This window comes from Manis javanica, chromosome 8 (assembly GCF_040802235.1).
Source record: "Manis javanica isolate MJ-LG chromosome 8, MJ_LKY, whole genome shotgun sequence".
Classification (NCBI taxonomy): domain Eukaryota; kingdom Metazoa; phylum Chordata; class Mammalia; order Pholidota; family Manidae; genus Manis; species Manis javanica.
In genome coordinates this window covers 101,270,606-101,282,944 of record NC_133163.1, presented here as the reverse complement: position 1 = coordinate 101,282,944, position 12,339 = coordinate 101,270,606, and the positions used below count along the sequence as shown (strand labels likewise).

General features: G+C 37.2%; 1 protein-coding gene across 5 annotated transcripts in view; it reads left to right on the top strand.

The window, feature by feature from the left end:
• The window catches only part of DMXL2 (Dmx like 2), a 160,828-nt gene that overhangs the window by 142,148 nt on the left and 6,341 nt on the right, over positions 1–12,339 (top strand). For 3 of the 5 annotated variants that reach the window (XM_037021033.2, XM_037021032.2, XM_073211855.1), the window contains exons 31-39: positions 274–359; positions 771–972; positions 1,799–1,916; positions 5,166–5,228; positions 6,003–6,089; positions 6,169–6,290; positions 11,158–11,296; positions 11,978–12,038; positions 12,168–12,295. In XM_037021033.2, coding sequence (XP_036876928.2) covers positions 274–359; positions 771–972; positions 1,799–1,916; positions 5,166–5,228; positions 6,003–6,089; positions 6,169–6,290; positions 11,158–11,296; positions 11,978–12,038; positions 12,168–12,295 — 1,006 coding nt within the window. The remainder of the gene's footprint in view (positions 1–273; positions 360–770; positions 973–1,798; positions 1,917–5,165; positions 5,229–6,002; positions 6,090–6,168; positions 6,291–11,157; positions 11,297–11,977; positions 12,039–12,167; positions 12,296–12,339) is intronic. The other 2 variants (XM_037021035.2, XM_037021034.2) reach the window with 1 other exon arrangement.

Sequence of the window (12,339 nt, the reverse complement as noted above, 5' to 3'; positions counted from 1 at the left end):
CTTAATCTATAACCCATTGATGTGCTATTAGATTCCATGTGACTGTGTGGTAAATCTTTTTCCATTAGGTAATTTTCAAATATTCCAAGTGAGATACATTGTTGCATATCTTTTACCTTCAGAGACTACAGAGGTGCTATTTTTGTATAGTAAGTTAGGAAAAAAAATCTTTCTTTTGGACTGGGCACCCAATAATCAATTGACAAGAATCATTACTATGCTTCTCTCATGGCTGTGTTTTTCAATAAAGGAGAATTTTTTTTGTCCCAACAGCTGGGCTCTTCTGCATTTGACAATGGTTAAGTTAGCACTTCACAACGTCAAGAATTTCTTTCCCATTGCTGGATTGGAATTTTCTGGTGAGTTTGGAATTTGAAATTTTATGTTACTAAATATAACATTACCATTAAGTTTCTCTTCACAAAAATCTATATGAAAGAGCATTTGGTGCTAAAAAACATACTGCATTGGAGATTTTATGAGCCCTTGTTTATTTTAGACTCTAGTCTATCGTTTTAATTCATAGCAAAAATCACTGACTACCTAGAAGGTTGAAAGAAAAAGCAGGAGCAGCTGGACATTTTTTGGTTCATTGTAGATAACTGGCCTGTTTTATTAAAAGCATTAAGAATCCAAATGGTATTTGAGTCCCATTTTCAGGTTTATGTGTATTTTCAGAGATTTTGGCTGTAAGAATTCAGATTTTGTAAATATGTGGGTTATGATCAACATTCTTTATCAGTAAAATAACACATTCTGTCACCTTTTAGAGTTGCCTGTAACATCGCCATTAGGTACTGCTGTGATTAAAAACTTGGAGAACTGGGAACAGATCTTACAAGAGAAAATGGATCAGTTTGAAGGCCCACCCCCTAACTATATCAACACATACCCAACTGACCTTTCAGTAGGAGCTGGACCAGCTATTCTTCGAAATAAAGCAATGCTAGAACCTGAAAACACTCCATTCAAGTAAGAACGTCCTTCAGTGCTGATCCCTAAAGTATAGCTTAGTTTAACCTTTCTGGAAGACAGTTTGGCAAAATGCCAGCAGCCTTCAAAACAGTCACAACTTGGAACCTGGAATCCTATTTCCAGCAGTATACTTGAGGAAAACATCAGAAATCAGAAGAGAGCATTATTTTTCCCAGTGTTGCCTATAATTTAATAGACATATTACTTTTATAATCAGAAGAAAAACTTGTATTGTTAAAACATTATTTCAAGAACTTTTACAAAAATATTTTGGCATAGTAATCTACATATGCAAACAAAGTGCTGCTGACCTTGTGGCAATAATTTAACAGTGAACACATAAAGGTTTTTTATTGATGTTTTGATCTTCTACCTGCCCATCTTGGCCCATTTAATAAGCAGCATGCTTTTTTTTTAAGACAGCTGTCCGTGATTAACAGTGTTGCTCATAAGCTCGAAGAAACAAGGCTTTTTTAAGCTTGTTAGGCTGTTAAAACTGAAATCTGTGACTTTATAATCATTGGTGATGTGCTGTAACCAACAGAACCAACCAACTGTATAATTTAAAAAGAGAATAGTAAGAGATTCATTTGACTATCAGCTCAGCCTGTTCATACAGAGAATATGTAATTAGGCAGTTAATTGCTAGATGAAGGAATGGTATTTAGAAGAACTAAAAATTAAAAGTAAAATAAATTGTAAAATTTTATTGAGCTTAATTCTGTATCTTCTTTGCAATATTTAATGGAGGTTTAAAAAATCTGCAAATATGAAACACACTTTCTGTAGTTAAAATAGTGTGATATGTTAATTTTTTTAATAGATCCCGGGATTCTTCTGCACTTCCGGTCAAACGACTTTGGCATTTCCTTGTTAAACAAGACGTCCTTCAAGAGACATTTATTAGATATATTTTTACTAAGAAAAGAAAGCAGAGCGAGGTATTTGGAAAAATCTTTCTGTTGTAATTTTTGTTTAATTTTTCTTTAACATTTCTAATGAAGTCAGTCCTTGATTTTTTTTTTGAAATTTACTTTTCCATTAGAATTTATCTTACTGTCTTCATACATTACGGGTGGTAATTTACCAAACTACAATGAATTCTTTTAAGATAAAAACTTACAATCTTTATTTCATAATAATGAAACAACATAGTTCCCTTGATAAATCAGGTATAATCAAGTGAAAGTTGGTACTTCCTTTGTAATATTTGCCATTGGGCTTTTTGGTGTAATAAACATGGTGATGGATGGTTTGGGGAACTTGATATATAAATGAGTGTGTTCTATATTAAGATTCTCTGAATATCACTTAATTCAAAATGTAACATAGCCACTTAAAAGCATTTTATTTATTTTGCATTTAGAAATGAACAACATAAACTTTAGAAGCAAGAAATTCAGGATAATTTTGTGAGAGAATAAACTAAGGAAATATATACACAATCAAAGTTTGCTGTTACAAAGTGAGGCAGAGGTTCTGCATTGCATGGTGATTTTTAAGCTAAATATAAATTAGTAACATAATGACATATAGGGCTCAAGAATCAGGAAGTTGGGAGACTGGCACTATAGAACTTAAAATGGTCTCTTCCCTATAAAAATAAGGGGTACACAGATCCTTTAAATGAACATTTCAGTCCATTTGGCCATTTTAAGAGGTAATGGGCAATCTGGAGAGTGTTCCGAGTAGAGTGTCAGCATTAAAGATTTGGCAAACAAAATCTGTAAGAAAAGAAAAATGAATTATATTTTACTTAGAAAAGTGAAAACCTAGAGGGACAGTCTACATGCCTCGTTTTCCAAGGTAAAATACTGAAATGCTTCTCCCTTTCCATTAAACCTACTGGACTCATTCTTCTCAGAAGTCATCCACTTACCTAGATGGTAACTGTAGTCAGCCTTTGTCAACAGTCATTTATTTTCTCTATGCATTTGAAAAGTATCTAAATGAAGAAGAAGGGGAATGAGCTACAGAGATTCTTTTCAATCTTAACAAGCTTTTTTGATGACAAAAGACACTGATGATATTGAAATTATTGATGTCAAATTTGTTAGGGAAATCACCTAGCCAAATTCTTTTCCTACTTCATTTAATCCACTGTTCATAGCATTTCCTGTTTCCTACAGCATTTGCTGTGTCCAAATTCCGTAAAATGTAGGAATCTAAGAAATAGATTTAAAATAAAAGATACTTGCTCAGTCAGGGCTCTGTTATTTACCAAAAGCCAGTTCATTGACAGGCCAATTTTCCAAGTGTTCTTCAAATTATTAAATGTAATGATTTATTGAAAATGGGCTTTGATTATTCATGAGGTTTGTGGCCATTTGATTCAGTTGGGTTGTGAGAGCCTCAGAGCACTGTGGGAGGCCACGCATCCCGGCTGCTTGGACCCTTAGACTCGTCTTGCCCTTCAGGGTCTGTTCTCTCCTCTCGGATTTCCTCTTCCTTTACTGACCTTCCCCCTCCCTCTGCCCCTCAGTTTCCCCTTCGTTAGGCCCCTCATTCTCTGTGTTCTTGGGATCAGCAGCCTGTGCTGTGTATTCTCTTCAGTTTTTCTGTCGGAAGAGGGTCTCCATGAACAGACAGATGGGACGGAGATAAAGGGAGCATTTCTTAAATTGTTGAGTAAGCATTGATTATCTCTAGGGAAGCAAAGTTCATGGATGGGAATTTGGGTGGGAGGAAGAATTTTCATCCTGTGCCCTTTTGTACCTTTTGAATTTTAAATCATTGAATGAAATTACTGTTTTGTCCAGTGCTGTCCAACAGAACTTGTGTGATATGGACATCAAATCTGTTTTGTACCATATACAGTGGTCACCAGCCACATGCGGTTATTCTAGCACTTGAAATGTGGCTAGCATGATTGAGGGACTGAATTTTTAATTTTGTTTAACTTAAATTTAGATAGTCACATATGGTCAGTGGCTACCATATGGAAGAGCACAGATCTACTGGAGAACTGTTTTCACTGAAGAAAAAAATTATGACAAAAATGTTAAAGCTGTTAAGACAAAATAAAAACTGGCCACTAAGTTCAGGAATATGAAACATTACAACTACCCACCCATTGAGTGATTTATCATTTTAAATTGTTAAGTAGGATTTTGGCAATAATTTGATAAATTCAATGAATTGATTAGTTGGTAAAATTGGCAAAGTAATTCTTAAAATGCTAAAATCCTTATTTTTAAAATTTGTTTTAAAAAATTCTGAGAAATGCTGACATTTTAGATATTGATGAGATATTTTTACTCATTGAATATGTTCAAGAAGAATATTTCACAAAACAAATTTTTGTGAAGTCAATAAATGTGGCAAACTCAGCTAGTTGGTTAAAAGACAAATAGGTCCTTCAGCAGTTTGGCCTTTTGCTGAGTGGGCCCCTGCCCACATCCGCCACCCTCTCACTGTCAGCTGGGGCAGCCCTAGGGCAGGCCTGGGAGGCATGGTCAGAGTAGCCCTGTTTGGCTGAAAGTGAAGCAGTCACTTTAAGTGGTATTAGGAGAAATGTATTGTTCTATTCAAACCTTCAAAGGTTTCCCCTGCAGAGCAGAAATACTACTTTTGATTATAGCCATCGCTAGTGACTCTGTCATCAACCCAGGAGTAGGTTGTGTTCTTTCTTTCCCGTGCCTCATTTTATCAAATATGTATTTACTTATAAGGAGAAAAATCATGAGATTAGTAAATGGTTAACAAGAATTCTAATCCCTGACTCTTCATGGGTATATTCCTTATGAGTAAGAGTGAAATAAATGTTGGTACTGTGAATCTGTGTTTAGGACTAAGTAGTTTTAATATGTATTTGAAATAAAACCCTACAGGATAAGAATCTATGTAGTGTAGAATACATGTGTTCATGCAAGTAGGTTTTATTTTTAGAGATTGCAGTTTAAGTTAGAACTTTAAATTACATGGCTGGTATACAAATAACTGATTTTTATTTTGAAGTAGATTTTATGTGTATAATAATCACATTAACTGTAATTTTGCCTCTTTGTGTTGTTTCTGATGACATGTTTTACTCAGTTTAATTTCTTTGGTGCTTTTAAAAGGAAAGGTTGCAAATTCATTTTTGCCGTCTTTAAGTGATGGAGTGACCATTTCAGTTTGAAATTTTTCATTGTCTTTAAGAGTTCATTTCATGCATGTGTTTCTGTTTGTGGCGGTGTGGCGTTACTTAGTCTGTGGAAGAACATGTGGAGCAGGTCAAACGAAACCTCGTAGCAGACGATTGCCGCATCGAGGTAGCGTTCCGAGCTCTTGTATTTAGCTCATTCTTTGAAGTTCAAGGAGCTAACCCCTCATCTCTAATACTAACCATGCCCTGCCCAGCGGGCTAAGTGCTCCCACACACCGGAGGAGCACAGAGTAGGAGATGCTCTGCCCCACCTGGCTCCATCTTCTTGCAACTGGTTCTTTTCTTTCTTGCTTCCTGTCCCATCTTCACTTCTGCCTCTTTTTCTAACCTGTTCTTAAACGTGTTTGTTTTGATTCTGCCTCTTCTTTCTTTACCATCATCTTTGACCCTAAGCCATACAGTCCTCTCACCAGTCTCCTTTATTCCTAACTCTTCTTTCCAACTTCTCCTTATTCCTATCTCACCACCCTTATTTAAAAGTATCTCATTCTTATGTGATTCCTTTGTCTTTCTATATCTTTTCCTTCCACTCTGTGCCTCTTAATGTGTATAGATTCTTACTGGAGTGTCTTACCACACTTTTGGAAGAGATAGAGGGACATTGCTATTATAAATGCTAATGAAAACTATGTTAGCTCTCTTCCATGACAGTTAATTGGTATCCTATAATCACAATGGAAATCTTTATAATTGGGGTGATTATAGGGCATAGGAAAATTTAAGCTAATTCCAAAGCTAATTTTTGACATACTGAAGTTACTGCCTTTTCTCTTGCTGCTGCTTCTACATTTTCTTCTCCTTCTTTTAAGTTTTGTGGGGTATGTGTATGTCTACATGGAGTTACACTGTGACAACTAAAACTGCTGACTAATATTTGTAGGTTGAAGCTGATCTCGGCTATCCAGGTGGAAAGGCAAAAATCATTCATAAGGAATCGGATATGATCATGGCATTTGCTATTAATAAGGTAAAAGCTTTCATCGTTACCAAGAATGTACTTCTTTTTAGTGAAATTGCTTAAATTTCACTATGCCTTTGCTTTACAGGCAAACTTTAATGAAATTGTTCTTGCTTCAACACATGATGTACAAGAACTTGATGTTACTTCTCTACTGGCCTGTCAGTCATATATATGGATTGGAGAAGAATTTGACAGAGAATCCAAAAGGTTTGTTTGTCTTATGCAGTCAATTTGAAATGTAGTTGTACTCAAACAGAGCCCATTGAATGCTTATGTACATGATATGAATGGCCTTGAAAAGTACATATATATCTCTTTTCCTTCATTTGGTTAGGAGATGAATCCAAATGAAAGGAAAGAGATATGTATATATCATACGAGACAAACATAATTGGCTTAACTGCCAATAAAAGGCTCTGCTTACATCTGTGAACAGATTACTCCTGCTTCTTCCATTAGACCCTGAGCTAATCATAGTGTTGAGTCAGAATACTCCCCAACACCAAAGCCTAATGCTAACAACTGCCACTTTGACATTTAACCCCAAAGAAATGTCAGGAATCATACAATATTGAGTAAATTCAGCTAATCTGGAGAATTAAAGCAAAAAGCAGAGTAGCACCAATGTATTAATTAGACTGATTAATAAGTCTCATTTGCTGACTAATTTTTGGTGTTTCTTCTTGATTATCACCTTGTAAGCATACCTTTTTTTCCCAATCGAAATGTAGACAACTTTTACTTCTCAGTAAAGCTGTGGATACTGCATCAAGAGTGGTTTACACACATTCCTATTTTGGGAATTTTCCTCCATGTTTACCCTCGCTCTGACTTTTCTCCAGACTCTTGGAAATTTTATGTGCTTGGGAATGGTGCTGTGATAGCCTCTCTCCTTGTTCTGTTTTCTATTTTTTTAGTATATAATTTAACTAGGTTTCGGTATCATACTTCAGAATAGATGTAACCACGTAATACAGTTCATCATAAAAATTACTTTAACAGTTTTTTAAATTAAGCTATCATTGATATACAATCTTATGAAGGTTTCACATGTGCAACATTGTGATTTCAACATTCACCACCCCCCCACCCCCGCAACACACACCCCATAGCAATCACTGTGCATCAGTGTAATAAGATGCTGTAGCCATTACTTGTCTTCTCCGTGTGATACTGCCTTCCCCATGACCTACCTATATTATGACTGCAAATTGTAATGCCCCTTGATCTCCTTCTCCCTCCCCCCTTACCTACACTCCCTGTCTCCTTCTCTTTGGTAACTGCTAGTCCCTTCTTGGAGTCTCTAAGTCTCCTGCTGATTTGTTCTTTCAGTTTTGCTTTTTTGTTATACTACACAAATGAGTGAAATCATTTGGTACTTGTATTTCTCTGCCTGGCTTATTTCACTGAGCATAATACCCTCTAGCTCCATCCATGTTGTTGCAAATGGTAGGACTTACTTTTTTCTTATGGCTGAGTAATATTCCATTGTGTGTATGTACCACATCTTCTTTATCCATTCATCTACTGATGGACAGTTAGGTTGCTTCCATATCTTAGTTATTGTAAATAGTGCTGCAATAAACATAGGGGTGCATATGTCTTTTTGAATCTGAGAAGTTGTTTTCTTTGGGTAAATTCCTAAGAGTGGAATTCCTGGGTCAAATGATATTTCTATTTTTAGTTTTTTGAGGGACCTCCAACAGTGGTTGAACTGGTTTATATTCTCACCAGCAGTGTAGAGGGTTCCCCTTTCTCTGCATCTTCACCCGGATTTGTTGTTCCTAGTCTTTTCTATGTTGGCCATCCTAACTGGTGTGAGGTGATGTCTCATTGTGGTTTTAATTTGCATTTCCCTGATTATGAGCTATCTTTTCATGTGCCTGTTGGCCATCTGAATACCTTCTTTGGAGAAATGTCTGCTCAGATCCTCCACCCATTTTTTTAATCGGGTTATTTGTATTTTGGATGTTAAGGCATGTGAACTCTATATTTTTTGGATGTTAACCCTTTATCAGATATGTCATTTATGAATATATCCTCCCATACTGTAGGATGCCTTTTTCTTCTACTGATGGTGTCCTTTGCTGCACAGAGGCTTTTTAGTTTGATGTAGTCCCATTTGTTCATTTTTGCTTTGTTTCCCTTGCCCTAGGAAATGTGTTCAGGAAAAAGTTGCTCATGTTTATATTCAAGAGAGTTTTGCCTATGTTTTCTTCTATGAGTTTTATGGTTTTATGACTTACATTCATGTCTTTGATCCATTTTGAGTTTACTTTTGTGTATGGAGTTAGACAGTAATCCAGTTTCATTCTCTTACATGTAGCTTCTGGTTTTGCCAACACCAGTTGTTGAAGAGGCTGTCATTTCCTCATTGTATATCCATACTCCTTTATTGTGTATTAATTGGCCATCCCTTCACTTTTAGTCTGTGTATGTCTTTGGGTTTGAAGTGAGTCTTTTGTAGGCAATATACAGATGGGTCTTGTTTTTATATACATTCTGTAACTCTGTGTCTTTGGTGCATTCAGTCCATTTACATTTAGGGTGGTTTTGTACTTATTGCCATTGCAGCCTTTAGATTCATGGTTACCAAAGGTTCAAAGGCACCTTCCTTACTATCTAATAGTCTAACTTAACTCACTTATTATGATATTTCAAACACAATCTAAAGGTTCTTTCTTCCTCTCTCCCTATTTCTTCTTCCTCCTCCACTCTATATATATTAGGTGTTATATTCTGTACTCCTTGTGTATCCCTTGAGTGACTTTGTGGGTAGTTGATTTAAATTTGCATTTGCTTAGTAATTGATTGATAATTTCCTTTACTGTAGTTTTATTTTCTCTGGTGACAGCTATTTAGCCTTAGGGTCAATTCCATATATAGCATTCCTTCTAAAATACACTGTAGAGATGGTTTGTGGGTGGTAAATTCCCTCACCTTTTGCTTATCTGGAAATTGTTTAATCCCTGCTTCAGATTTAAATGATAATCTTGCCAGGTAGAGTATTCTTGGTTGGAGGCCCTTCTGTTTTATTGCATTAAATATATCATGCCACTGCCTGTAAGGTTTCTGTTGAGAAGTCTGATGATTGCCTGATGGGCTTTCCTTTGTAGGTGATCTTTTTTTCTCTCTGGTTGCTTTTAATACTCTGCCCTTGTCCTTGATCTTTGCCATTTTAATTATATGTCTTGGCGTTGTCTTCCTAGGGTTCCTTGTGTTGGGAGAGCTCTGTACTTTTATGACCTGAGACACTATTCCAGCAATTATTTCCTCCAAGAGACTTTCTATGCCTTTTTCTCTCTTCTTCTTCTTCTGGTACCCCTATAAGGCAAATATTGTTCCATTTGGATTGGTTGCAGAGTTATCTTACTATTTCATTCCTAGAGATCCTTTTTTCTCTCTGTACCTCAGCTTCTTTGTTTTCCTGTTCTCTAATTTCTATTTCATTTACCATTTCCTTTACCTCATCTGATCTGCTTTTAAATTCCTCTGTTGTCTGTTTCATTTTAGATACTGTATTTTTCAAAGTTTCTTTCTTGAAGTCCTCCCTGAGATATAGAATATTTTTCTATAGCTCTGTGAGCATTCTTATGATTTTTATTTTGAAATCTTTATTTAGAAGATTGGTGATTTATGGCATTTGAATTCTTAGCCCTCTTTCTGGCATTTGAATTCATGTTTTTGTACAAAATTTTTTTGCCGTTTCATTCTAGTGATTCCTATGGAATAATAAGTTTGTGTTGGCAGCACCCTCTAGTGCCCAGAAGCTCTATTCTGTGGAGCTGCCGAGCACCTGTAGTAATGGCAGGGGTTGCAGGCTTTCAGCGCAGGCACCTGCTGGGAGGAAAGAGCTCTTTCCTGCCTTCCCTGCTGCAGTGCCTGCCTCCACTGCTAGGGCCAGTGGTCTGTACATGCAGGGAGGAGCCTCTGCATTACACCCCTGTAGCTACATAGGCTGGTCTGCCCTCCAGCTGTCCTGGTACGATGGTGGGGCAGCACGTGTGCAGACCAGTCCCAGCCAGGAAGAAGGAGCAGCAGGCTACATATTGCAGTGGGGAGGCCTTGGGGCTGTGTTGCCAGTCAGGAGATGTCTGAAGCTTCTGAAAATTCCCAACCTGTTGGGCTGAGTGAACCAGGACGATTTTGTCCACTAGCCCTTTCTCCTGAGCAGCAAGCTCTGTGTAACCTTTGCCCTTTTAGCACCCTCCTTGCTGTTGGGAAATCTTTCTTTTGTCCCAGGGGCCTGGTTGTGCATACCTGTTCTCCACAAGCAACTGGAATCTCAGTTTCTCCCCACAATTCTGCCCATCTTTGCTTTCCAACCCCTCTAATCTCCAGAGCACCATGTAATGTGGGTTTGTGCTCCTGGAGCAGATCTCCAGGGCCGGGTGTTCAGCAGTCCTGGGCTTCTATTCCCTCCCCACTCTGTTTCTCTTCCTTCTGCCTGTAGCTGGGGTCAGGGATGGGCTTGGGTTCTGCCAGATGTGGCTTTGCTACTTTACCCTATTCTCTGAGGTCTTCTCTTTTTCCCAGATATAGGCAGTCTGTTCTGCAGTCTTTGGGTTGCTCTTTCAGGATTAGTTGTATTTGCTGTATTTTCATGTTGTATGTGGTTTTGGGAGGAGGTTTCTGCTTCACTTCTCACGCTGCCATCTTTTTCTGGAATCAAAACCATGTTAACATTTTTAAATGATGATTATTAGTACTTCACTTTAAGGAATATTTAAACTCAGGTTTCTTTAAAATGTATGAATTTGGTACATGGGTTCTCTGTACTTGAAGAGAACATAGAATCTTTTGCTATACATGATAAAAAGAAAATTTGTGTTAAGTACTAATTATGTAACAATGAAATTGCCCCTGAACATTAAATTTATATTTTGCCTAAAGGGAAAAAGTTAACCAGTGTTAAAATTGGCTATGATTAGGTCTTGTACCAAAGTTTTTTCATGGATATTTATTCACCTTTTTAAAATAAAGACTGTCCTGTAGTACATAAGAAGCTCAGTAACTGGAATTTGTGTTAAAAGAATATGGGACTTTCAAAGTAATACACAAATATTTTTCACAGTTCAGATGATATTGATTATCGTGGTTCTACTACAACTCTTTATCAACCCAGTGCGACATCCTATTCAGCAAGCCCGGTGCATCCACCTTCATCTCTGCCATGGCTGGGCAGTGGACAGACTAGCACCGGTGCTAGTGTGGTATGTCATTTTCTCTTAGGTGTGGTTTTTGGAAATGACCTCGCTCAAAAATAAGTTGCAATCACTTTGACATAGGAAGGACCTAAAGATGAGGACAATGACCAACCATACTGATAATTGCTAACATGTTGTGAATTTCTTTTGTCAAGTGCACACTTTTTCTCACAATAACCCTAGATGGTTGTGAGAAATTATCTTACAAGCATTATCACTTATAGATGAGCACACTGAGAGGCACAGAGTAGTAAAGCAGAGACAAAGAGGAATTCATGTCTACTGAAGGTGTTTGAAAAGTGCCTCAACAATGTCATTGTTAGTCACTGACACTGAGAAGGGGTCCCATTCTCAAGTTCTCAAGTTCTGAAGAATCTGGAGATACTCCTGATTGTCCTCAGGGGAGGGGCCCTGGGAGGAGAATTCCCTACCACTGAATGAAGCTGTTTAGCATCCTCACAGTCCAGACAGGCCAGGGCTATGCCAGTAAGTAACTGTGCTTCTGCAGCCTTTTCTGACAAGTGTCATATGTTAAGTGGCTTAGAAAATCCACAGCCAGGTTTATTTCAGTAATAATACAATTATAAGAGAATAAATATTATCATAATTAGAGTTGGCCTGAAGCATATCCTTCCTCATCTCTTCTGTTATATATAAAGTAAATTCATTTCTTATCTTCCTCTAAAGCTTATGAAAAGGAACCTACATAATGTTAAGAGAATGACTTCACACCCAGTCCATCAATACTGTAAGTATGATCCAGGGATAGAAGTGGCCTCTCTGTCATTTTGCAGTTGAGTTACAGGAATGGAAAAAACTGTAACTCTTTCTCTAGATTTTTCATTGAGTATTATCTGGTTTTCCTTTTGTGTTTCAGATCTTACAGGTGCTCAGGATGGCAGTGTACGTATGTTTGAATGGACACGGCCTCAGCAACTTGTCTGTTTCCGTCAAGCTGGCAATGCAAGAGTTACAAGACTGTATTTTAATTCACAAGGCAATAAGGTTAGTTCTTGGAGGTTACTGCTAAATTCATCTGAAAATAATTA